The 27,767-nt window shown below is 44.7% G+C and overlaps 1 protein-coding gene across 8 annotated transcripts in view; it reads right to left on the bottom strand.

Annotated features, from left to right (window-relative positions):
- The window catches only part of Vti1a (vesicle transport through interaction with t-SNAREs 1A), a 305,634-nt gene that overhangs the window by 76,433 nt on the left and 201,434 nt on the right, over positions 1–27,767 (bottom strand). For 2 of the 8 annotated variants that reach the window (XM_039090083.2, XM_039090086.2), the window contains one exon: positions 125–26,173. The exons of the other annotated variants lie outside the window; for them this stretch is intronic. In XM_039090083.2, the coding sequence (XP_038946011.1) occupies positions 26,107–26,173 (67 nt within the window). In that variant the 3' untranslated portion in view covers positions 125–26,106. Of the gene's footprint in view, positions 1–124; positions 26,174–27,767 lie in introns of those variants that run through there. 8 annotated transcript variants of the gene reach the window in all.

Raw genomic sequence — 27,767 nt, 5'->3', positions numbered from 1 at the left:
ATGGAATTGTTTGAATTTCTCACTGTTCCCAGACATCCACCAGACTGTATCTTCACAGTGCTGGTTATTCACTTGGCTGTGGAGAAGCTTCTTAGCTTGATGTAACCCATTTATCTATTTTTGCTTTTGTTTTCTGTGATTTGAGGTCATATATAATAAATCTTTGCATAGCCAAACAACATTAAGCAATTCTCCTCTATTTTCTTCTAACATTTCATGGTTTTGTGTATTACTCCTTCTCAGCTGATTTGGGGATATAGTGAAAGACATGGTCTAGTTTTATTCATCTGCATGTGGCTACTCAATTTTTCCCAGAAGCATTTGCTAAAGAGACAGCCCTTTCCCCAGTGTATGCTCTTAGAACACTGAGTGAATATTAGCATCTATATTTCTTGAAAGCTCCTCTGATGATTTTTGCCAACAGCTGGAGCTGAGGGCTACTGGGTTAAGCTGACATGTGTTTCAGAAGGACTCCACAGAAATAAAAGGAGACCTGGCACTTCTGTAAAGAGACTTGGCATCTTAAAGGATCCCCATTCAAATTCACGTGAACATGAGACCCTTGTACAAAAACATTGGTCAACATAGGTGGAGACTGCTTCTGCACCTCCATGGAGACTAGCAGTGGAGGCTGATCCCCTTCCTACACTTCTTTTTTTTTTTTTTTTTTTGGTTTTTTTTTTTTCGGAGCTGGGGACCAAACCCAGGGCCTTGCGCTTCCTAGGTAAGCGCTCTACCACTGAGCTAAATCCCCAGCCCACCTTGCTACACTTCTAAGCAGAAAGCTTCACACTGTTAACTGTGAAGGATAAAGAGCAAGCTTCTCCTCAAGAAGAATAAAGAATCAGTTACCCCATGCTCTCAACTAGGGACAAAGATACCTGATGCCACAATTAGAAGGGATCTCACACGTTACCTAATACACATACATGCTCTTACATACATACACACACTTGCACACATACACTCACAAACATACATGCTCACACAAGCTCAGTTACAAACACACATGCTCATGCATGCTTACTCACAAACACACGTGCTCATATATGCTCACTTACACATACTCACACACATACACACGTTCATTCACACACACAAACATACATACTCATTTACTCACAAACACACATTCATACAAGCTCACTTACACACTCACACATACATGCTTTGACATACATACACACACTGGTGCAATTCTCTCTCTCTCTCTCTCTCTCTCTCTCTCTCTCTCTCTCTCTCTCCCTCCCTCCCTCCCTCCCTCCCTCCCTTCAGCACTCTATTAAGGTAGAACATGGAATGGCACTGTACACACAGGATTGCATCAGGAGCTGAGCGACACAGATTTGAGTTACAGCTCTGCCTCAGACTTTCTCACATGGCAACTGCAACTGAAGCCCCCCAGGCCTGACTTTCATCATGAATATAAACATAAAACTGCATAAAAACAAGGACAATGGACAGCTGGCATACGTGTGAACAGTGAACTAAAAGTGTAAGTCATGAGCTTTATAGCGGCCAAGCACTGTACAAAGCAAGCTGGCGTGTTACGAGTACTTTAAGGTACCACGTTTTTATGTTTGAATAGGTCTGTTTGGCCAGTTCAGCCCTGTGATACCCTTGTCTGCTGAAGCTAGGCACATTCAGTTGCTAAACTAGATGTGAACGGGGAGAGCTCCAAGGCGCCCTCTATCTGCCTCCTGCAAGACGGCATGGCGTGCAGACACCACCTGCTGATTTGTGACGGACTAGAAAATTATAAAGAATAACAGGCTCAGAACTAGAGGCCAGTCCAGAACCTTCTGTTCACGATGTAGGCGGCCTTGAACAAATTTGCTTACCTCAGTTTCCCCACACACACAAGGGCGAGAAGAAGATATTTTACATGGCATCTATTAAAACAAAACAACACATGCCAAGCTCTTGGCAGGGAATTCTGTTCATTAGATTGAAGGGTATTTTAACCAGGGCTATTTTTTTTTTAAATCAGTGAAAATCTCTTTGAAAAGTCTACATGTCTTCTAAAGCAGTGGGCCTTCAGTGGCACAAAGACCAAGTTCCAGTCAGCGCCAGTTCTCTCTGGGACCCCAGTGTGCTTCCTCTTAGACCTTCCTGTCTTTCTGTAGATTGGTTCTCACTATAAAGTGCAGGCTGGCCTCAACCTCATTATGCAGTGCAGGCTGCCTGCCTCCAAAGGTATAATCTTCCTGCTCCAGCTTCCTCAGGGCCAGCTGCTGGGATTACAGGTAGATGTCCTTGTATCTGATCACATAATCCAATCTTCAACCGGTATGATTCCGGGGACCTACAATACCCACTTTGCTAACAAAACTGACAAAGTAAAATTTTAGAAGTAAATTGATTCCTTGGAACAGTTGGGTTATTCTGTAATTCCCAAAAGCATCCACTGTACAGACGTCTTCAGTCTGTGTGCTCATTTGAAAGGCCCTCCCTGTAAGGGGTGCATATGTGTCCAACTTAGTTCTGTAACTACATTCCTGAGGTCAGGGAACAGAATTTGTAAAAGCTCAGAGAAACGGCTGTATCTCCAGAGGAGAAACACGAATGGCAGTGAACACGAGAGATGATGCTCTCCATCATTCAGTCATTAGAGGAACGCCAATGTAAACCACAAGGTTTCCCCACGTGTGCCCAGCAGCTCTAACAGAAAGACAGACAATAACAAGTGGTGGGAAGGAAGTCAGGAAGTCAGAGCCCAGCACACAGCTGCTGGGACGTGAACCATAGCGTTCACCTCACCACACAGCTGGCAATTCCTCAAAAGTTAAGCAGAGGAGCACCGGTGTTACTTAGAATTCTATTTTTAGGTACACAGAAAGGGGAAACGCAAACACATGTTCATGAAGAAAGCCTTTTGATAACATCATTCATTATACTCAAAAGGCAGAGACAATCCAAAGTCATGGCTTGATGAATAAGCAGAGGAATGAAGTTTGAGCATGTGTGCTCGTACGTATATACTCGTAAGTGTGTGTACAGTAGAAGGCTATCTGCCAACCAAAAGACACTTGGTACTAACACGGGCCTCACCAAGGATGGCCCTGGAACTCATTATGCTAAGTGAAAGAAGGCAGTCACAAAAGCACACACGTTTGGCTCTATGCAAGTGCCCAAACCAGTCAAATCTACAGGGACAGAAGGAAGAGGAGCAGTTGTCAGGAGAAGGGAGGGACCAGTAATGGCAGCAGATGTCTGTTTAGGGTGATGAAAATATTCCAGAATTGACTATGGTGGTGGTTGTCTGACTAAGCAAATAAGCTAAGAACCAGCAAACTATACACTTAAATGGGTGGGAACATGGGATACAAACTGTATCTCAATCAAAGCTGTTAAGAAACTTAATAGAGGCGTGCGGTCATTAAACTGTACGGCTCAAGGATCAATTAAACTCAAATCAGGGTGTGGAGAACATGTGTGTTTCTATAACGGCATTTTATGTGGATAATTGCTTTATATGTTCGATTGCTTTAAACCCAGTTTTACATTTAGATTCTTTTTCCGGGAGCAGCTGAATTTTAAGGAAGTAAATAATAAACAAGGCTATTGTGGCTCTGGAAATGACATTCTTTTATTTTACTACCTAGGATTGACTCGATGGTGTGAAATGCTATTAGGAGAAAGAATGGTGAAGCCTGAATGAGAGCATGTATTTCATCATGAAGATAAAAGTCTTTCTTCTCTCTAGTGAATACAGGTGATTTCAGAAGCAGCGACTCCTAATTATTCAGTGTTGAAAAGCTAAAAAAAAGGTTCACATTGAAAACAGTGACCTCCAGTTTGCTCTGTGAATGAAGACAGACACAAATTCTCATTTTCCTGGAGTCCTGGTTGATAAGTGAGTTGGGGAAATGCATGCATTTCTTCATTACAGTGCCGTCGACTGTTCATTTAAATAACAATAACGGGCATAAAAGCCACAGACGCATTATCTAGCGACTCTACTGTGTTGAAACGCATTATTAGAGTGAACAATGCAAGTACAGTAAATAAATGACTGTCCCTCATTTCAGCATTACTCTTGCTTACTTAGCTTTGTGAGAGGGTGCCATCATTATGATGGCTGCATTCAACACCTTGGCCAACACCATCTGCTCGCATGACTCTTGGGCTGGAAGGGGTTTAAAAATAGTTATGGCCTTTTCTAGCTCATGGAAGGGGAGGGAACAGTCACCCAGCCAGGGCTTATGTATCAGGTAGTTTCAACAGAAAAGAGTTGAGGAAATCAATGTTTGTTCAGCATGTCTGTGTAAAACTGAAGCCTCCACTAGCAATAGACGCAATAGACGGGATTAAAGTTGTAGTCAGACCTGTAGTCTGCCTTGAGGTCAGCTGTGTAAGAACTCGCTGTTAGTTCTGCCTTTCAAAGTACACATCTTTCCTTCCTTTCTCTTCTTGACCTGAAATGCCTAGTATCCCACCCAATGAGCCTAGCAAACTTGGTTCTGAGTGCATCTTCTGCCTCCCAAAATGTAGGACAAATAAAAGAGGCCATTTGGAATTATTTGGTCTTGAATCTCCAGCATGCGCACTTAACGTGACCCGGTATACAGTGTGTGACAGAGGAAGAGGAGAGAGCCTGAGTGGGAGATGTCCATCATAGACAACACAACTTTGCAGCCTGTCTTTCCAGCCAGGCCCTCCAGACATGCGCATGGAGTCACAGACGAGATTTCCTATGAATCAACAAGCGACGTCTTCATCTAGTCATGACTCAGAGTTTATAATTCTTTCGCAGTGAGTCACTTTCTCCCCAACCTCATGGAACCTCTAGATTCTCTATACAGCGATGCTCAGGGCAGGAAGAGGTGCAGGGCACCGTCTGAAGCTGTATTTGGGTAGCAAGCCCAGCCCTGTCATTCTCTGGGGTTCGTGCAGCGTGCCCACCCACGGCCCCTGAGTGGCTACTTCATGCTGCCTTTCCCTGGTAGCCCTGAGCACTACATACTGCTCTAACATTCCCACATCCACTTCTTTCCTCTCAGGCCAGCCTCCTGCTGCTGTGCCTCACCAAAATTTACATTATCAAATGGTTCTCACTGGACAGATGCCCCTCCCCTCATGTTTATCAGACCTTCACTCTGCCATGTCTGGAGATCAGAGAGTGCGGGCAAAGGAACAGTGAAGCCTGAGACGATGTGACTGCTCAGGGTGGAGGGAGGAGGGAGGAGTGCTCCCAGTGCTCCCAGTGCTCTTTCCCGATCCCACTGGAACCTCTCTTGACCTTGTGAACTCTTAGGAAAATGGGACATCCATTTCTTTGCTGGCATCTTCCCTTGAGGGGGACCCTATGGGATCCACACCTTCTCCTCAGACTTCTCTCAGTTGGGATCCTAGGTGGTCCACTCCTGGCTGGTGTGTGCACTCCTGCACTGATTCACATCCTGACTGCTGTGATTAGCTCTTCACAAGTTTGCAGCATGTCTGACAAAGCAGCGAGCCTTGCCAGGCTCAGTGTACTTACAAAGTAGTTAGTGGTTCAGAAACCTCTTCCCTGGGGTTAGCAGCCTGCTTCCAACACGTCTACAAGGCACTGGTCTTAGATGCGTGCAACAAGTGACATCAACAGAAACCGCAAAGATGCAGGGTAGCCTGCCAAAGTCTTCAGAAGCTTACTGTGCCCTTGAAGTGGGTCATCCTCAGGAGCTGTCGCTTTTCATCTACCCAGCAGGTGTGTGTCATCAAATAAATATCATAAAACATCTTCCAGTCTGGAACAAATATCCGGCAAGGAAAAGAAGCGCGCGGGCCTGCTGCCTAGTGTGTCTGACCAAGGGGCGCCTCCTGAGATGCCCTTTCTAAAACATGGGAAAGGCATATTTTCATGAGCTAAAGGTTTTCTACCCTTGTTATTCTGGCCCTGCCTCCCATTTACCCATTCTCCTCATCTTCTAACAAGTTACTCTCCTCATCCTCTAACACGTTACTGTCAGTGCTGTCAGTTCATGTACTAAGTGCTCACCAAAGGGACGCTTGAAGCACAGTACCACACAAAACTGTATTGCCCCTCAAAGTCTAGTAGTTTAAAAACAAGTAGGCCAACTGGCTTTCTTGGAACCCTGTTTCATCACCATGACTTAGGGTTTAAATTAGTGATGCTGTTTTCCGTATGTTGTAAGCATTAGGAGATAGCAAAACAGAGTACCTTATAATTCTTATAGTTTTGTAATTAAATGGACTGGAAGGTAGGAAATAATGTATCTCAATTCTCATCGGATATTCTTAAACTTACTTCATCATCCCATGCCCAAATACCAAACATCATCAAGTCAAAATATTTTTAAAAAGGAGTTAACCCCCACTTTAAAGTTATGAGAAGAACTTACAATACAGGAAACACATGAATCCGAATATATTTGTCCTGTTTTCAAATTTATATACAAAAGTTCTAATCCCTGAACCACAGATGACTCTCATAGAAGCACAAATGGGCACCCTTGGGCAAACTAGGTAGACTGCTATGATGTATTCACATGTATGTGGGTGCTCTACGATTCTCATGGTACTATGTTTTTACATGCATGTGGGTGCTCTATGACTCTCATGGTACTGATGTCTTCACATGCATGGAGCCAGTTTTTTCATTTTGGGCCAAATGCTGTTCCCCAGACTTTCAGAGTCTGTGCAGAAGTGAGCTGTCACTGTCTTAGCCATTTCTCTCAGGTCAACTAAATGGTGGCCTGTTACAGGAAACAGTCGCTTCTTCCTGGACCATAATGTCAGTAAGCTTATAGGTTTGATGACTCCTTAAAGTTGATCTTTTAGAATAAAAAATACTGGGTTAAAATAGCAATGTAGCTCAGAAAGGGCCTGAGAGGAGGAAGCTGGCATTTGCATTGGGCACAAGACCTTGCAGACATTGGGCTGCAGCGGTGAAGGAAGTGAAGTCCTTCCCCCCTGGAACTCCCATTTTAGCTATAAGGTCACAGTGCATAGAGAATCATGCACTGGCTTATTCTACCTGGTCCAACATGCTTAGAATGAGCATTTAAGATGGCAGGGGCATTAGGAAATAGTTTGGGAACAGCACTTAAGTCTACATGTGAAATGTATTTATGTTTCACATACATAGTCTATCTATACCTTATGCTCACAGTAAGACGGTAATTTTTCAAAGTATGATAACTTGGTAGATAGTTTCATGATATGGGATTTTGCCTTCAAGGTGTCAAGTTGATGTGCAAAAGTTTCCAAGTTTAGAGAGTATTAGGTTTTAAAATTATGGGTTTTGGTTGATTGAGCTGTACAGACAACAAGAAACTGTTTGAGATTGTGTTCCCACTGGGCCCATTTTCTTTTGAGCAGTTCCTCTAAAACTCAGGTATGGCCAAGACCGAGTCCTCCTGTGGTTGGCTTCCTCACACTACATTTCTGGAACACACAATAGATAGGAAGAATGGAAGGAAGGAGAGACGCCAGAGGCCTGGGAAGGATCAGGCCCTCCTTTGATATGACCTAGGGTCTCAGGGATGCCACCATCTTCTGGCATAAGAAAGTGACTCATGTCCAGCCCTGCCATGCCCATAGACAACTGCAGCATCCTGGATCCCCTACTGAAGGTCGGGCTGGTGAGCATGCTCCTGACAATTAGTCTTCAGACAGTTCGGCACCGTGGGGACTGTGGCTGGGAACCTAAAGGAGCACACTCCTGAAGCAGTCTCACTCTAAGCTCTTTGCTTTGACTGCATGTAGACCTGTGCATGTCCTTGGAGGCTGACTAGGACGGGAGCACAGCTGTGCTCCCAAGGCTGATGCACGGGAGGATTACAAGCTGACTCTGACGTTCTGTGGTTATGTCACTCAGAGCAAGTTATGGGCTTTTCTAATCCTTATCCATCAAAAAAAAAATAGTAATGCCTCCCTTATTAGTTTGCTCCGAGTGTTAAATGAAACCAAATGAGACTATGATTACATAGCAATTAGAGTTTAAGTGCTCTTAAAATAAATGGCAATTAAGAGGACAGTAATCAATGATAATGATGATTCAGAAATAATTTGCTTGGTTCTTTGGTTAGAAAACTAAGGAGGGAACCTTAGCATCAGAGAGCAGAGCATCAAAGAACAAACATCATTCACAGGAAAGTCTGTGCAGCACAGTGGGGAGACACAGGAATTACGGAGGAGGGAGGAGCTCCTCCCTGGACCACGAGCCAGGCCTCAAGCCCCAGCAGGTTTAGTGTGGGACAGGAAGTGGGGGCCACTCCAAGAAGCCCACACAGAAACACAGACCAGCGCTCTCTGAAGCTGTGTCAGGGGTCTAATGGCAGGACTACAGATGTAGGAGGGTATCAGTGGCATGTGAGGCTTCCGGGGCTGCTTGGAGGCTTTCCCACACTTGCAACAGCTTTTGCTCCTTGTATGTTAATGTTGTCCACTATCTGCCACCCTGAATTTAAAAACAGCAGCAGAGTCCACTGTGACAATCCCATCCACTAATCTGCATATCACACAGTTAGATACTATATGATCAACATCCCCCAACTGCACGAGAATCCACTGGCAACAGAAGCAGTCAAGCTGTGTGTTCTGCAGGACTGGTGGATGGCGAGGTGGACGTGGGAAATTGGGCTGGGTGTGCACACCACCATGCATGACTTTAGTAATCAGACCCATGCTTCATGCTAACACATGCATGTCAGCACAGGCTCTCTAGGGAGGAAACACCCCTCTCTCGTATCCCTGCCTCTCCCTTCATTGTGTCAGGCTTCCCTTCCTTCCCTCTGGAGAACACCTCTAGCTGGATCTATGGAGATCATTCGAGAGGGAGAGAGGGAGAAGAAGGGGAGGTGTGGAGGGAGGGAAGAGGGAAGGAGGGAAGGAGGGAAGGAAGAGGGCAGGGAGGTGCTCTAACAATTTGCATTATGGAGACGGCTTATATCATTTAGTCCACACAGAGTCTTAAGTACAAAACATGGTTGAGTGGAGAAACAAATTCTTAGGACAGGGGTCCAGTGAAGCATGCATTTTCTCACTCATGGTCACCAAGTTTCACTGAATTCATGTCCGAGGTGTCACCTTTGTCCTGCCTTGGTCAGTAAGTAGAAATTCAGAAGTAGAACTTTAGGGTATAGTGTCTGTCCAGCCCAACAGGAACAGAGGAAAGAAGTCACACAGGTGGGAAGGGGGTATCTGAAGAAGGCACTGTGTGTAGGTGAAACACAGAGGCAGACTGGGAATGAGGAGAGCCAGGTTTCACATGAAACCCAGTTGTCCTTCCTGACATGGAGGAGCGTCAAGGGCAGAAGCCCTGTACTTATCATCCTGGGCAGTCACAGGGAGTCACAGGGATCGGTCAGGTGTCTTTGGCTGGAGGGACGGAATTGACAGCTAAAGTGGTAAGATGATTAAAACCACACAGGGGCGACTGGCTGGGAAGACCCAGACGATGCTGGCTGTGTGGGCCTCTCCTAGGCTGGATGCTTCATGTCTCCTCCCAGGAGACAGTGTGAGTTACTGTGCAACACTGTGTAGCGGCTCCTGGAGCCACCCCTTGGTGGCCTATTGTCCACCTTATTCCTCACGGGATTCAAAATGGTTTACATGAGCACTCACCAGTCATGGGTGGAAGCTCACTGGACTAGGACTCAGTCACCTATGGTACCTGGGCTGGCTTTGCCATTAGCTTCAGTGTATGGCCAAGGGGTCACCTTGAAGCTTCCCAGGTCCAGGAAGGGGAAGGGCATGTGGGATCAGCTTGCCTCAAGAATTCGATATGCAAATGCAGGGGAGCACAAAGCTTAAGGGGTTAAACAGCACACCAAGGAGCACAGGAATGGTTAAAGCAAGTCCAACCTACACCGACATGACCCCTAAGGCTCGGTAGTAGGAAGAGCTCGTGTTAGTGAGCCAGGCTGTGCTCTGGGCCTAAAGCAGTAAGTAACCTTCCTAAACTGGAAGCGCTCCAAACGATCCCTAGAAAGGGCTATTCTGCACAATCTGATGATTTGGGATTTTGTCAAATTAATGTCACCAGATATGTCCTATAATTAGGATAAAGTATTTTAAAAGTTTAAAAATGAAGCTATTCATTAACTCATTGATTTTCCTACTGATTGGGAACCTGAATTTAAATGATACCCAAAAATATAACTAGGTACACTCACGAAGAGAAGAATGGTTGTGTCTTTAAATGGAACACAGAAGTTTAAAATGCTATTAGTACTCAGATTCTCTGAGAACGTTAAAACTGCCCATTAAATAAAAACCTAATAATTGGCCCACTGAATTGTGACATTTCGTAACCTGTACAGGAATGTAGGAAATTGTGGAAGAGAAGTTCTTTTGAGGCAGAATTTGATTTGCAGTGTAATATTATTCTAGAAGCCAAGGTCTCATGCACACAATTACAAACGAACAACAATGCAGAGTGACTAATGAAGCCAGGAAGGACTGGAAATCAAGCTTAGGCGTGTGACTCACGACTCCCCGAGGTGAGTTCTCTTCCTGCTTAAGAAAAAAAAAATCAGGCAAATACATGAGCTCAGAGAAAACCCCAATTTGAAACTGCTTTCTTATTAGGCACAGCTTACAAACAAAACTAATCAGATTGACCTTAGGTTTACAGGCTTGCTCTGCAGTGCCCTTAAATTAGCCTGATAGAGAGGGATTGGTCAGGACAGAAACCTGAGGTTACGTGGAGCCTTCTAGACATTTCCATGCTTACTAGGGCATGGGCCCAAGACACAAGTCCACAGACAGACACTGAAAGCATAACTTCAAAGGACTGCTGTGTCTAGCAGGAGAGTAAGTGACGGCATGGCAGATGCCAGCTGCTAGTGTGGTCTGGACACTGTTTAAGGTCTTAGATGTGGGGGAATCTTTGCCAGGGGTAAAAAGAGGATGGTAGACGTTCTGGCTGGAGGACCAGCAAGAGTGAGGTAAGGGGCATGCCTTAGGACTAAGACATCCTTCAGTCTGGGCAGGACTTAGGAGAAGCACGAGGTATAGGGAAAGAGCACGCACAGAGGCAGGGGCCGGGAGAGCAGCAGTGGCCTGCCCAGAGCACTTGCACCACAGACGCTGCTACTGGGCTCTGAATTGGCACAAAACTCTCATCGCCACACTTTCTTGTTTTTTAAATTCCCTAGACAGAGTCTTGCTTTATAACCCAGGCTGGACTGGAAGTTGTCATTCCTACACCACAGCCTTCCAAGTGCTTGGTTCACAGCTATAGTGCACCACACCTGGTTTCTGTGCAGGCTCCTTAGATAAAAGTACTGGCTGCCTTTTCCCAAAGGATTCTGGTTCAATTCCCTCACCTTATGGTGGCTAATAATCATTTACACCTCAGTGGCAGGAGAGCTGATGGTTTTCTGCCTTCTGCGGGCACTGTATGCATGTGGTGCACAGATACATGTGAAGGCAAAATACCAATATTCATAAAATAAAAATAAATAACACACACAGTAACTCTATTCCTTTTTGGAAGTTTTGTTGGCAAACTCACCAGATGCTGACAGAAGATGAGACACACAAGAAACATCAACTCTGCCTAGAGGCAGACATAACAGGAAATGAAGGTGGAGAAGAACCAGGTTTAGAGGAGGCCGAGTGAGCAGAGGGAGGCAGGAACTCCGTTCCACACGGACTCCACAGGATAAAAACGTAAGCTTATTTTATATTTCAACCAAGCCATGGTAATATGAATATCCTGTAAATTATTACATTTTGCTTGCAAGACTGCATCTGTGGTAAAGCTCGCTAGCCAGGGGCCCGGCCTTGCATAGAGCGATGCACAGAGTCCTCCTGGTTTACTTCTCGAATGCTCTCAGTATAAAGATGTTTATTTATTTAAATGTGCTTTAGTTCTTTCTCGGCAGTGAAGGATGTTATCAACTCTTTTTACTTAAGCTTCACTGGGGAACAGGAGTAAAAAAGTTTAAGGCTTGGCATGGTGGCACACACCTTTAATCCTAGCACGTGGCAGACAGAGGAAGGTGCATCTGTGAGTTCCAGGACAGCCAGGACTACACAGAGAAACCCTGACTAGAAAAATCAAAACAATCAGACAAACAAAAGAACAAAACCAAAGAATATTCCCAAATACCCACCCCCTAAATGTATGGCTACAAACTGAAGAAAACGACAGCCGCTAACCCTGGTCTGATGTTCTACACTGAGAGAGTGAAACAAATAAAAGGAAACGAAGTGAACCAGACAGACTTTGTGGCCAATCTCCAATAAGCAATGGGGATTAAAATCTGTCACTTGCCAACCTAGAAGAATAGAAGAATTTCAAACCTTTTTTCAAAGAGTAAATTATATACAGATTTCCCAACTTGAAAGCCAATAAAATGTTCAATATATATATATATATATATATATATATATATATATATATATATATAATTGAGAGAGAGAGGGGGAAGGGGGGAGATAAAAGGGAATATACAAATATAAAATACAAATGTAAAATAGAAAATAGAAACAAAATATTTAACAATGATTTAACATGGGATGAGTCAAAAAAAAAGGAGTTTTATTTTATTTTTTTATGGCTTCCTGTATTTTCAAGCCATTCAAAGAGTAATAGTTTTCGATTTTTTTAAATTTCTTTTTTATTACAAGTACTTCAGCACCCTTGTCCCATTTCTGAATAGGACTGACAGGGGTAGGAATGTAGCCTTGGTGAGTGGTTTGCTTAACCCACACTAGCCTTTCATTTAATCCTTGTACTGTAAAACCAACAGTATCAAGGATAATGTAAAACCCAAAGCAGTCAACAAGCCACCTATCCATCTGTTTGTCTGTCCATCCATCAATCCATCCACTGAGGCAACCAATCAGCCAAACAACCAACTACCCATCCATCTGTCCGTCCATCCATCCATCCATCCATCCATCCATCCATCCATCCATCCCACACAAGAAACCAACACAGACTACCCACTCCCCCATCAAATAAGGCCTCTGAAGGCAGCTGAATAATTGGGAAGGATTGGTAGACACTCAAGTCCACAGGGAGTGTTTACAGTGTTTTAAAGGAACAGTCTTGGGCTGCTTGACTGCTTCTAAGGTGACAGAACAGGCCTGGGGTTTGCCATCTGGCACATGAGGAGACGACAGGACATCCTGAAGGCATACAGGAGACGATAAAGTCTGAGTGAGAGTAAGAGTGCAGGTGGGTCGGAAGTAGCTATGTCTCAGGTGGGTCTGGCTGCACGGAGTAAGAGACGCTCCACAGAGTCTGTGAGAAAAGCCACTCAAACACTTTCACAAGGATCAAGGTGTGTGCACATAAGGTTAAGTGCTCCTTATCCAAAAGGCTTGAGACCAGAGATGTTTAGAGTGTGAGACTTTTGGACCTCTAATATTTGCATAAGCTTACTGGATGGGTAACTGTAATCTGAAAATAAAAAAGTTTGAAACCTTAGGAATATCACACAGTTGCTCATGGTATCTTGGATTTCAGGATATTTTGGAGTGTGTGTGTGTGTGTGTGTGTGTGTGTGTGTGTGTGTGTGTGTGTGTGTGTGTGTACATGTGGAGACTGCAGGACAACTTTGGGTGTCATTCCTCAGAAGTTGCCTATTTTTTGAGACAGGATCTCTCAGTGGCCTACAGCTCACTAACAGGTGAGGCTGGCTGGTGAGCCACAGGGATCTGCCTGGCTCTGTCCGCCCCATGCTGTCACAAGTGCCTGCCACCGTCCCTGACATATCATGTAGGCTCTGGGTGCAGCGAGAACTTTACTGACTGAGCCGTTTCCTCGGCCTAGACTTGGGGATTTTAGATATGTTCAACTCTGTCTTTCTCCTTAATTTAGAGGCTGTGGTTTGTAGCAGAACACTAAAATACAAAACCCCAGGTAGGTTGAGACTTACTAAAAAGCCCAACGCCACCTGAAAAAGGTCTAATGGGGAGGCACAACAGTTATTTAATTAGCGCACACTGATTAACTTAACCCCGAGCAACCACTGTCTCCTGCTACTGCTAATTCTGTTTTTGAAGTCCAATGAGATAAAGCAGCTGAAGAGTAATTAATGTGTCCAGTCCCTTTACCCCACGGCTATGACGACTCGGCCGCCCTTCGCTGCAGAGGTTTCCCTGAGAAGATGTTGGAAAGGCTTTGAAACAACTCAAAGGCATGTTCTCAGGAGGTGGTGACTTCACATTAAAAACCTTAACCTGAACAGGCCTCTTAGCAGCACATCCTCTAATGATGAGGTGAGAGACGAGATTAACTTGGAATCTTTGCAATGACTGGAAAGGGAAGTGCAGATGTTCTGTTAAAAACAGAGCATTTGTTAGAGAAACAATCCTAGTCTTTATTTCTGATAAGCTGGCTAACAAAACACACACACACACACACACACACACACACACACACACACACACACACACACAGAGACAGAGAGAGAGACAGAGAGAGAGCGAGAGTGCGCACAAACAGAAAGCAAAGGAGAACGCTTTCCCCCAACAATTACAGACACTCAACTGATTTGGATGGACCTGGCTTCCCTGGATGAAGTCCAGACTGTGAGGGCCTGTCCACTGTCCATTTCCTTAACAGTCTTAGTTGGGTGGGGACAATTTTACAGTTCACTGAAACACAATTTGAGAATCACTGTTTTATGTTTCTATGAGGGTGTGTGCACTGATTTCTTTCGTAGAGTTTTGATCGCCCTTTTTTTTTTTTCCAGCTCTCTGTGACAAACTAGAAAGCTAAGAACTATATTCCTAGGACTGTCTTGGCACCACATTCTACACTGTGGCTTGGGCTCTGCCAAGTAGAGACTGTGTAAACTTGGAAAGTGAATGTGATCTGTGTGAGCCACCTTTGAGGAACAGAATGTGAGTGTTCTCCTCTGAGCCATATCTGTTAAATATCATGATGTCTAGATCCTAGTGGTGTGGGTTCCATGTAGGTGGGACTGAGACAGTGACACCCCCCCCCCCCAGTGCAGTCTGACGGGCCTCTTCTGAGGCTGCATCCATTCATGGTGGCCTTCCAGCCAAAAAGGCATCAATGAATTTCACAACCTCCTTTTTAAACGAGCTGGATGAGTCTATCCTGCTGGACCAAAGAACCTTGGCCAATACAGAATCTCAAGTCCTAATGACTTCATGATCTCAGCTCTTGTCCTGATGACCAGAAACAAGTTGTACTCACACCACCAACGTCTTTGTGTCTCACAGACCAGCACCAGTTGTTATATCGATACCAAACAGATGCAAGTTAAGTCACACTGCCAGAACCATACCCCCATGCAGGCTTGGTTTTAAAGCTACCCAACTCCCTACTAGATAGCGAGAAACACTGTGGGGAGTTGGCACCGAAGCGATCATAGGGCGATGCCATTGTAATTTTGACTATGTTCCTTTATGTATGTAAAGCATGGCATTGAACAAATACTCGGGATTTGTTATCATTTTGAAAGGGAAGACAAACAATTCAAAGTTATCTGTAAAGATACAGCAGTAAAGATGGGGATGTAAAGTGTTATGACGTTTAGCAGTGAATCTCAGTTTGACTGTACATGATGGGCTTAAATTTCTGTGTCGGTAAAAACTTAGATTTAAAAAAAAGGTGAAAACAGACCCCTCAGTTAAGTTATGCCGTCACTATGGGTGCAGTGACACATCGCTACATGCCTAAGTAGTTCCTACTGTAAGTTTTCTTCATTCAGGAAAGGATATTTGAGACATATCTTTTCCTGTTTTGTACACATTTATTTTTCTTTTCTGTGAGTGACTAGGCAAAGGGTCAGATGATTACTTTAAATATTTAAGCTGGTCAATGACAGTCAAGTAGCTAGGAATCTCTCTAGTTTATCGTTAAATATGGATTGCCTTAGAGGTAACCTCAAGTACACGGCACAGTTTCCTAATGAGTTATCAATTATGAGTTATGAAGTAATCCTGAATTTTAAACACCACTGAAGAACAGATCTGGCTATAACAAATTAGAAGCCCCACAATTATACAATATCGTGCAATGCATTAGACATCCATGTGATGCATGTATAAAATACGCTAATAAACCTAGCATATTAATAAATACCTTAAGCTGCACCTTTAAGACCTCAATGCTAATTGGCAGGCTTTTGGACAGATATGTGGAACAGCTCTCATTACCAGTTTAGGCAAGATAATTTTGAGCTACCTAACTAATGATTATTTCTGTACTCCATAGGATGTCGGTCAAAACCCAGGATCTGAAAAAGGCATTGGAGAGGATGAGGGGGGCAGCAGTGTTTAGGTGCCATGGACAGATTTCGGATTTATTGATGATATGAAATTGACAAATGATTCATTTTCTTTTATTTTACTTCCTTGTTGCCTATCAAAATATAATACACATCCACAAACATATACACATACACATACATATCCTGTGTATTGATTAGCTATATGAGGCACCACATTCCACATTTCAGCAATATTTTTATGACCATATATTCTGGCCACCTAAAAAAATCTCAAAATATAATGGCTTAGTGGACGTCTTTCCCAAAGAAACCACTTTCCAACCATCCCAGGGGCAAGTCAAGCTCACGTGAGTCAAACACATGGAAGAATAGGACTGGGGGTGAGGAGTAGAAAAGGCACACTTTTGTCTGCCATATATAGCTCACTTCTGCAAGCGACACAGATTCATCCACCCATCCCCTGCTGTTGGGATTAAAGACTGGATATAGAAGAGAAGGAAGAAGAGGAGGAAGAGAAGGAGAAAAAGGAGAAGAAGGAAGAGGAGGAAGAAGAGGGGGAGGAAGAAGAGGGGGAGGAAGAAAGGGAGGAACAGCAGCAGCAGCCTCTTCTCGAAGTGAAATGCTCTGGTCTCTTTATTCTGCTTGCCCATATACTCGTGTTTTATTAAGAGGTATTTTTCTATAATGACTTAGGCTTTAATTTTCACCAAAGTGGAATCCTTGCTTAGCACAGAAACAGCATGCCTTGGCTATCAAGTTAAATATTAGAAAACCAGGAAGACAGTGTAGCCCAAGTTGACTACTGCACCCTCCCACCCCAATCCACAGGAGGCCTGCTTCCTGGTTCCTGCAGCTGCACTTCTGACTCCCAGGGCCTTTCCTTCCTTCCAGCGAGTACACTCTGTGCTGCAATGGTGTGGATGAGGCTCATGAGTGGTGTCTTTCGCTTACTGCCCCGCCTCTCATCCAATGATGTTCATAAGCCATGCACTGCAGAGTTTCCAAAGCTGAGTGATTTGTAATGTGATACTTCTAGAATCTCCAGAGTAATTTTAGTATTAGTTACTATAGAAGTTGGCTCTCTGAATTTCTTAACCTTGGGAACATGAACCTTTAAGACTTAGAGATCAAATACCAACATCCCCCCAGGACTGCTGAGCACATCTGCATTTCTGGATGTAGGATTTTTTTGTTCCTAATCAAGTATAATCTCACTTTATAAGTTCAGATTTTGGCTCAGTGCTACCTAAATTTCTAGGCAAGAAAACGAATGACGGCTGAGGGTTTTGTGCTCAGAGTTTTGGAAGCTTGGCAAAGGCTATTCTAAGATGCAATGATTTGATCTTGAACTTCAACATAATAAAATGACACAAAAATCCAACAAACCCAAAGTGAGGCTTTATACACTCCAGAACTGCACCCTCTTTTGGATCTGGCCTGGCAGTGGTACTAACAATTCTATTTTGAGGGCAGACAGAATGAAGCGCCTTCTGGGTCCTCTGGGTCTTCCAGCCATTCCAAGCAGTCACAAATTCCTGCTTACGTTTACAAGTCAGGCATTCACAGGTGGCTCTTCCTGGCTGCTCCTGCTGTGAATGTCTCTCTGCTGGTCTCTGCATTCAGATCCAGACCAATTTAACAAGGAAAGTGAGTTCAAGCATTCTAGTCACCTTTAAGTCATGAAAGTCACTTGTGAAGATAGGCCAGACAATTGCTGTACAGTCAGGAAAAATGCCGTTCTGACTGGCCAAACTCAAGGGCAGCATTCTTTACACAATTTGCTCATTTTGACCCTTTAGAGCCCTGTTGATAGGGTAGAATTTATTTTTAAGTAATTTGATTTAGCAGCCAATAATAATCTTAGAAACTCAAAGTCTCAAAATATATATGATTCTTATGTTCAAGTCAACCTTCAAAACAAATCTTACATGAGTCCCAGCCAGCCAGGAGGGCCAGTCACGGCCAGGCAGTCAGACAGTGTATGCCACGGCCATCTTGTCAAACAGGGTATGCCATGCCAGCCAGTCAGACAGTGTATACCATGGCCATCTTGTCAGACAGGGTAAGCCATGGCCAGTCAGTCAGACAGGGTAAGCCATGGCCAGTCAGTCAGACAGGGTATGCCATGCCAACTATTAAGAGGCACAGACTAAAGGCTCAGCTTATTTACAAATGCTTTCCCATAATATCCACAACCTCTACTTTTTGTTATATTGATTCACTTTCAAATGTTAAAAATGGAAAAATCCAATCACGAACCTTTACAACCAGGACTGATTAGGAAAACAATAGACTTCATCCCAAAAGTGCTGGCTGCATTAGTGTTGCTGGTTACGAGCTAATACGAGCAGTGGTTAAGAGCCTGGGTTTTATTTTGAGTCAAACTTGCATTCAAACCATAGCCCTGCTACGAATTACTTCTTTGACTTGAGTTCATTTATTATGATTTAAGGCCTTGGTGTGTGCACCTATTGAATGGGATGCTGGGATGCCCAGGCTGCTTGAATATGATTGACACACAGAGTTTCACAAATGGACGTGGCTTTGATCACATCCTTCTTGCTCCTATCTTTGATAAGAAGGGCTTTTCCAGGTGGTACCTTGTGTCTTATAGGAGTTGGCCTTGTCACATAGCAGGAAAATACTTGATTTAGATGTGAGGAAACCTGTAGTCAACATCTAACCTCACTGTCTACCTACTGGCTATATAATTTTTAGCAGAGTCCTGAGCTATCTGGGTTTTGGTATGCCATTCTATGAAATGGGATTCATGTGTTACTTCTCATTCTAGTAGGGATCAACAAGGAAGCAGAAGACATGTTGTAGGCTAAAGCACCATTGAAAGGCAGGTTGTTGTCGTCTTGTTATTTGACTGGATAGAGCTACCATCAACTCTGCTATCTGCCATGTGAAGACCCAATAAGACGAAAGTAATTTGTAAACTAGAGAGTGGACCCTCACTAGACACTACCACTTTAAGTTGTACTTTTCAAACTCTAGAACTGTGCAAATCAGTATTTGTTCTTTTATTGTACTGAATCTATTCTGCCCAAATCAATGAAGACAGCATGGGCGGCAAGCCTATGCGGTCAGAGTGAGGAGGCATTCATCCCTCTTGCTGGAAGTGACAGTCACTGCTGTCTGTATTGAAACTGTCCAGTAAGACAGAGAATTTAAGCTAGTGGCTGAAATGGAAGTCTTGTTTAATTTTATATCCAGGCCTGAGTAAGGCTGAACAGATTATTTAGAAAACCGTAAGTGGACCAGCTAAAGGTACAAAACAATACCGTGAGGCATGCTGGGAGATACCTCTACTGAGGTACCAGGAGGTTACTACTGTGAGGCATGCTGGGGGATACCTCTACTGAGGTACCAGGAGGTTAATACCGTGAGGCATGCTGGAAGATACCTCTACTGAGGTACCAGGAGGTTAATACCGTGAGGCATGCTGGGAGATACCTCTACTGAGGTACCAGGAGGTTACTACTGTGAGGCATGCTGGGAGATACCTCTACTGACAGACAAGGAGGTTAATGATCAGCTAGGTACAGAAGACCATGGCTGTGTCATCTCCAGATGGACTGAACAGCCACATTTTGTTTGTGTCATCTAGTAAAAAGCGCTGTGACTTTATCAATAAGGCGCTGACCTTTGACTGAATGCCGCTAACCTATGAACCTTTGGAAAAAGAGATCCTAGACAGGACTCTGATTGCCCTCTTCCCTCCAGAACACAAGAGTATCAAAGCATGTGTTCCAGCATCTGTGGACAAAGAGATGTGTGAGTCTGGTGCTAAAACATCAGTTCCAACATGTGTTTAACCATGTGTGAGCACAAGGGTGCTAAGCCATGCGGTAAAGCAAGTGTTAGGGCATATTCCGTTACAAATGTTTCTCATTTGGGAGCTTCAATTACTTTATGCCTAGTCCAGGGTTGCTAAGCAATAGCTCTGCTTTCCCAACTTAACACGATAAACTGAACAACTTCCCAAGCCAGAGCTAGAAGTCTCTCTTCCTGTCTTGAGTTGATCATGAGGAATTCATGTATGTGTTATTGATAAATACAGTGGTACTCAGACTTGATTAAGGCGTCATGTGTCGAATGGCAACAGAGACCAGGGACAAACTGTAGTTAGATGGTGAGAATACAAAGTGTCAGCACGGCACAGTGACACCCAGCAACAACCACAGGCTGGACATGTTGCAGAGTCCAGCAACTCAGGTGACAATCACAGCTGTGATCTGCATCTGGAATTGATAGCTGTTTTCTATTTCCAATTTTAAAATAGGCATATATGTAACAGTCACATGACTTAGCAGACATGGGTTTTTGGCAGCTTTAATTAATAGCAAAATGTCACCGGACTGGCTTTAAGGTATGTCTGAAGTATTTGCTAAATATTGTAGCTTATAAATCAACATTGCTTCTGAAAGCTTCCATCCCAAAGCAAATGAATCCTCTGAGTTTAAAATATAAACACACAACTTTAGATAACACTGCGAGAAAGAGTGAGAGCAGGCAAAAATCAGGGTGGTTTAGACACCTTCCTACAGTGGGAAGAAGAGTATAAAATAAATATGCAAAGAGAAAATACCTCAACTCTCCTTTGTCTTTTGGCTATGAAACAAAGCTACGAACACATAAACACAAGTCTTTAGGATCATGAATTTCCCTTCTGAAGACAGACACACAGTTCACAACCTTTTAAAAGAGTGAGGTGCAGAGCTGGGGAGATGGTGCACAGTCAGCACAGTGCAAACTCTGGGACTGCAGTTTGGATTCCCAGCACATACCCAGTGTGAGCTCTCTGTAACCCCAGTGCGGGGAAGCAGAGGCAGGAGGATCCCTGGGTTCCCAGGCCATCTGAGTCGTGAGCACCGGGTGAGAAGCTTTGTCTCAAAAAAAACTAAGGCGGGGAGCAACTGAAGACCTGGCATTATGTGGCACTCTCCCTCCCCCCCCTTCCTCCCTCTCATGCGCACGCTAACACGCACATGCACTCGTACACAAACTGCAAAGAACAAATAAAAGGAGAAGGTCCACACGTTTGTATTTAAACCCTACATCTCACACAGTGCTAATGAATGAGGTCTGTCCTCCTTAACCACGGTGACCTGTGTATAAATAACATTTAATCATAGCTAAAAAATGGTATTTGGTTAGTCTGGATTTCAAAAAGGCAGCAAGTCAATCAGCCATTAAAATATGAACACTGCCTTCCCTGTCACCTTTCTGCGTGGAGACCACAACAAAAGCCACAGAGAGAGAAGCGGCTAAAGCCCTTAGCACCCGCCAGGGCTGTGCCTCAGAGCCTGGCAGGTCTCTGAATCTTGTCTTCCGGTTTGCTTGTCTTAATGATCTATCTGGACGGCACGCAGAGAGAAAAGCTGCTCGCTGAATATAGTTTCTTCAGTGTTCAGCCATTTCAGTTTGAACAGTGAAAACCAAATACAGAATACGACAAGTTTCTTCTCTGTTGACACTAAGCCGAAATCTGAGGGTGTTTTCTAGAACTTTGTTGCCAGATACACATCAACCAGGCTCAGGCCCCTGCTGCAGAAATCTTAAACCATCCCAGAAGAGAGCCAGGGCATCTGTTATCAGTCGCTCACTGAATGGCTCAAGTCTTGAGTGTAACAGACCTGCAGTGCCATCTGAGTTACAAAAATAGGCTCAGTGGTGGCTGGCACCAACTCTGAGGCAACACCCTCAAGTCTCTGCAATGTGTCCACCAACTCAGGGGCAGCATCCCTCCTCCTCATACTTTCCCCTGCACACAGCCTTCTCGGGAGTACGACAGACTGGAGACATGTGCAGGGAAGGGACTCTAGGATCTTCCCTAGAGCACACTGTACAGCTACGTGCAGTACCTGGTTCTTCCCAAATCTTTCACGACAATTTGTGCTCTCAATCCAACTTTGCTGAGGATAGCAAAAACAACAACAACGACGACAACAATGACGACGACAACAACAACCAAACCCAAAACCCAAATGATCAGAGGCAGAGTTTAGCCTTTCCCCCTGTGAGGCCCTCATTGCTAGCTTCAGGGGACTGGGGCCCTGCGGAGTGGAAGGGCCTTCCAGGGGGCAGCTCTCCCACTGACACAGCTTGGGTGCTTCACCCCAGGGCTGTGGGCACACAGGGCCCCTTGGCTTCCCACAAGCCTGCAGCTTTGTGTCTTCCTTCCAGTGACCCTGCCAAAGGTTCCAGTGTGTGATGAGACACGCACCAAGCTAGCATCGTGGTTGGACGTGAGCACGGCCGGACTCTACTCGGGAAGGGTACACATTTGAATGTCCAAGACCCAGGTTGGAATTTGGTCTTGGAGCTCACATTGTCTGTGATTTTTATGAACAAAACAACTATAGCTACTATGGGAAGAAGTAAAACCAATGCAAGCAAAAGCAATTACAGAGAGGGGGGGGAGGGAGAGAAAATATATGAATGAATCTCCCCCATCCCCAAAACAGGCCTTTTTATCTTTTCACCTTAAATGGTAAAAAAAAATTTTTTTTTTTGAGACAGGGTTTCATGTATCCCAATTTGGCCTCAAACTGACTATTAGCAAAGATGACCTGATTATCCTCCCTCCATTTCCCAGGTGCTGGTATTACAGGGGTGCAAGCCTGGATTTGTGACACTGGGGTGTCAAGCCCAGGGCTCTGTGTATGGTGGGCAAGTGCTGTAACCACTGAGCCACAGCCCCACTCTCCCTCACCCTGCCAGCATCATTAGAGACCCAAGAAAATGAGGTGCCTTTTCCATTTCTCGCTGCCTTTCTGTCCTACTGGCTCCCTGGTAATGCTTATGGAATCATGAACCCCCATATTAGAAAACCCACTTTCTGTAATTAAAGAGAAATGCTTCAGCGTAGATTAAAAACTCAAACAATGTGTGGCGAGGTTCACAGGAAGCACAACATTAATACTTAATTTTCCTAAATTTAAACTTCATTTATGGAAATAGTAGGAAAGTAGGCTTCCAAACCTCTCCTGTGTTGCACTGCCTGTATGATTTAGGGGCGAAGCATGGCATCATCTCTTTGGGCCACTGATTTAACCTCAAGAGTTTGTTCTCTGAGACAAACTCAAACTGATACACACACTTTTTAATACACACTCATCTACTTTGTTTAAAGGTGTTTGGAAGTAAAAATGTACCGAAAAGACCAACACTGCCACCCGTCAATGTGCTGCCACCCGTCCGTGTGCTGCCACCCGTCCATGTGCTGCCACCCGTCCGTGTGCTGCCAGACACGAGGCACTTTCCTCTTCCTGTTTCTTACAGATCTTTAGCAAAATGGAGGGAGTTAAATTCCTTGTAGAAGTCCTGGTCGTTTCTCCACTGGCATGGCTGTTCATCCCCTCGTACCTGATGCCCGTTCTGTTCCCAGTAACAGTGAAGAGCAGGGGCTCAGAATAGGACAAGATTCAATTCCTGCCTCTTATATTTCACTTTGGGAAGGTGATGGCATTTATGTCCAATCCCAGTCATTCACAATTTTATATCATGCAATGCCCCAACATTGGGGGTTTTATCACGTGAATTGCAGTGACAGACAAACCTTCTTCACCTCCACACATTTCATTCTTACCTAACTTTTCTTTCATGTTTTTGTACTTCAAGAGTTTACCAGAGGTTAGGAATCCAAGTGAGAGAAAACAGGAAATATTTGTATTTGCTGGTGATATTTTAATCACAAGGGAGATTTTCGTTCATCAAACATTTACTGAATGCCTATTACACCCAGTGGATTGAAAGCCAGTCCCTTCCCTCCAGGGTCTCAATGTCCAGTGGGGTGACAGGCAAGGAACCCGATTAGGACAACACAGGAATGGGCCCCGCATGTAGTGTGTAGGCCCTGGAGGGAAGGAGGGAGGGAGGGAGAGAGGAAGGGAGGGAGCAAGAAACCATTTATCTCAGGCAGCGGGTGGATGACCACTTTTCATGTGCCATGTTCAGTCACCCTTTAGACACTTTGTTTCAGATTTTAAACTACATATTTATTTGATGTATAGAATGCACAGCAAGTGCATTAAACCATGAGTCCATGAACAACCCTGGTGGAATAAAGTTGGAGATTCTTAGAGTTTAACAAAACCATGTGTGTGCTGGGATCGGGGCTCAGTGCTGGAGCTCTGATGGCCTAGCATGACTAAAGCCCAACACTGAGGGAAGAAAAAGAGTTACACAGAGATGGATGTATCAGACAGGAGAAGGTGTGCTCACAGACAGATGCCTCACACATGAGAAGGTGTGCTCACAGACATATGCCTCACACATGAGAAGGTGTGCTCACAGACAGATGCATCAGACAGGAGAAGGTGTGCTCACAGACAGATGCCTCACACATGAGAAGGTGTGCTCACAGACAGATGCCTCACACATGAGAAGGTGTGCTCACAGACAGATGCCTCACACATGAGAAGATGTGCTCACAGACAGATGCCTCACACATGAGAAGGTGTGCTCACAGACAGATGCATCACACATGAGAAGGTGTGCTCACAGACATATGCATCACACATGAGAAGGTGTGCTCACAGACAGATGCCTCACACATGAGAAGGTGTGCTCACAGACAGATGCCTCACACATGAGAAGGTGTGCTCACAGACAGATGCCTCACACATGAGAAGGTGTGCTCACAGACAGATGCCTCACACATGAGAAGGTGTGCTCACAGACAGATGCATCACACATGAGAAGGTGTGCTCACAGACAGATGCCTCACACATGAGAAGGTGTGCTCACAGACATATGCATCACACATGAGAAGGTGTGCTCACAGACAGATGCCTCACACATGAGAAGGTGTGCTCACAGACAGATGCCTCACACATGAGAAGATGTGCTCACAGACAGATGCCTCACACATGAGAAGGTGTGCTCACAGACAGATGCCTCACACATGAGAAGGTGTGCTCACAGACAGATGCATCACACATGAGAAGGTGTGCTCACAGACAGATGCCTCACACATGAGAAGGTGTGCTCACAGACAGATGCCTCACACATGAGAAGGTGTGCTCACAGACAGATGCCTCACACATGAGAAGGTGTGCTCACAGACAGATGGATGCATCAGACATGAGAAGGTGTGCTCACAGACAGATGCATGACACATGAGAAGGTGTGCTCACAGACAGATGCATCAGACAGGAGAAGGTGTGCTCACAGACAGATGCCTCACACATGAGAAGGTGTGCTCACAGACAGATGCATCACACATGAGAAGGTGTGCTCACAGACAGATGCCTCACACATGAGAAGGTATGCTCACAGACAGATGCATCAGACAGGAGAAGGTGTGCTCACAGACAGATGCATCAGACAGGAGGAGGTGTGCTCACAGAGATGGATACGTACATACATATAATGGTGGCCAGCCCATGGGCCACCATGCTACACAGCTGAGCTCTCCAGTGTTCCCAGTTGCACTTCCTTGATATGGGAGGAAAGGCTCCAACATGGCCTGGGGTGTTTCCATCAGGTGGAAGGCAGAGGATGGGAACCCCACTGACAACCCAGCATGTTCTTGGACCCATCGTATGAAGAACAGACACAAACCTGTGCCCTGAGTCTGTAAATCTCAGAAGTCATGTGTCACTGCAATTACTCTTAAACAGCTTCTGTTGGTGTGTAGCTGTGTGTGTTAGTTTTAATGCATACCGCAGGGTTCTAGGGCTTGCCTGGAGTGCTGGAATGGGACTACACCCTCCCTCAGGTATTTAGATGGTGTTTGAAAGACTAATGAAGAGTAGAATTCCAGAGGCAGCTAAGACTGGTGGCAGCTTTCTTTATCTTATTAATTAGTTACTCGTAATTAGCATAGCTAATAATGATGAATTAATGCATTAGAAGTGGTACTGAAATGTGAGTACTGGCCTGAAGTAGCGTCATTAGTGGGTCCATAACAAGTGTGGAAAGGTTATCAGCATCTCTGGGGAGCCCGCCGGGTCTCTATGAATTTCTGTCCTTGACTGGATTCTGGCTTAGTCCTGCAAGAAGATTTTATCACTAACTGACTAGAAATTTTGATGATCTCCTTTGCTAGAATATTCTCTCATTGGTCTCAAGGGACTCTCTTATGCAAGCTGTTACCACTCCTTACCTTTAGGAGAGATGGTGGGGACTGTGATGGGGCTAGAGGACAATGTGCACACAGTGGCATACACTGCTGTGTGGTAAAGTTCAGCTAGCATTTGCCTTCACTTCGACATTTTTTCCCAGGAAACAGATATAATCCCAACCACCTCCAAATCGACCCAGGAAGAACTTAATAGTTGTAGAAACTAAATGTTCTAGGGTTGGTTGTCTGACTAATTAGCTCTCAGAGGGGTTAAGCAGTTTGTCCAGTGTGGCACTGCCTTTAAATACTGCACCTCTTTGTATCCAGCCCTGAGATTTGGGTTTCACAGGGGAGCTGGGGTAGGAGCACAGGTGTGCGGGGGGACTGTGGTACACACATGTACACTATGGAGTCATTGGCTACTCCAGACGTTTGTGCTATGTGTTTTCTATGGGCCTGACCATGTGGTATGTGCTTAACATGGTCTATGTCATTTTATTTTTGCCACAAACCGTTGACTAAAACCTTGAATCTTACAGATGAACATACTGGGTTCAAAGCAGCCTGTGCTGGCAGTATATCAGTGGCAAGAGGCTGCCATTCCAACTGCAATCTTCTTATCCCCACAGGCCCAGGCCACAGCTCCCTCAGTGTATGACAGGGATGTAAAATTGCTGATAGTAACTTGTGTGTCTGAGGCCCTGAACATACAACCAGCAGGTGAGCACATGCCAGCAGAATGGATTAGCCTTGTAGTTTGCATGTGAAGTGTCTCCCATGGGTTCATGTGTCTGGAGGTGCTATTTGGAAAGTCGTGGAGACTTTAGGAGGCGGAGTCTCTTTGGAGGAAGTCAGTCCCTGGGGGTGGGTCTTGAGGTCACAGTTGATAGCCTCACTTCTTGTGTGCTCACTGCATTGAACATCACAGACGCAGTGTGCTCAGCTGTTTCACACCCCTACTGGTTCCTTCATGATGGGTTGCAGCCCAGATGGCCCTTCCCTCCCTTAAGTTGCTTCAGAAGGGAGCTTCATCATGATGACAAGGAAGGCAAGCAGTCCAACAGAAATTAGGGTGACCAGAAGACCGGGTGCTATTCTAAGAGGGTCTGAGTTGTTGACATCTACTTGGATGCACTGGGAGTTGAGTGCACGGCCACTAGAAGTCTCCTGCGCTGCCAGAGGCAGAAACGTTGACAAGTTCTTGTGGAGTCCAACATATATTTACCTGGTGACACACTAATCCTAGTCTTAGATATTCACACAAGAAAGAAGAAACCTATGTCTACAGAAAGATGTGTACACAGAGGTCACAGTGCCATTATTTATGTGATTCCCAAACTACAGGCAGCATATAGAGTCCCATTCACCTAGCAATAAATAGGTAAATTTACCACATCCTACTTCGGAATGTTACCCAGTAATGAAAAGGCATGAGATATTAACATGACAAACAGGTGTATCTAAGAAGCTGTACCGTGTGTGAAAGAAGACACAGCAGGACAACATGCTATGGAATCCCATCC

This window comes from Rattus norvegicus, chromosome 1, assembly GCF_036323735.1.
Source record: "Rattus norvegicus strain BN/NHsdMcwi chromosome 1, GRCr8, whole genome shotgun sequence".
NCBI lineage: Eukaryota > Metazoa > Chordata > Mammalia > Rodentia > Muridae > Rattus > Rattus norvegicus.
The sequence above is the reverse complement of the archived record's forward strand: the minus strand, read 5'-3'. Positions and strand labels throughout refer to the sequence as shown.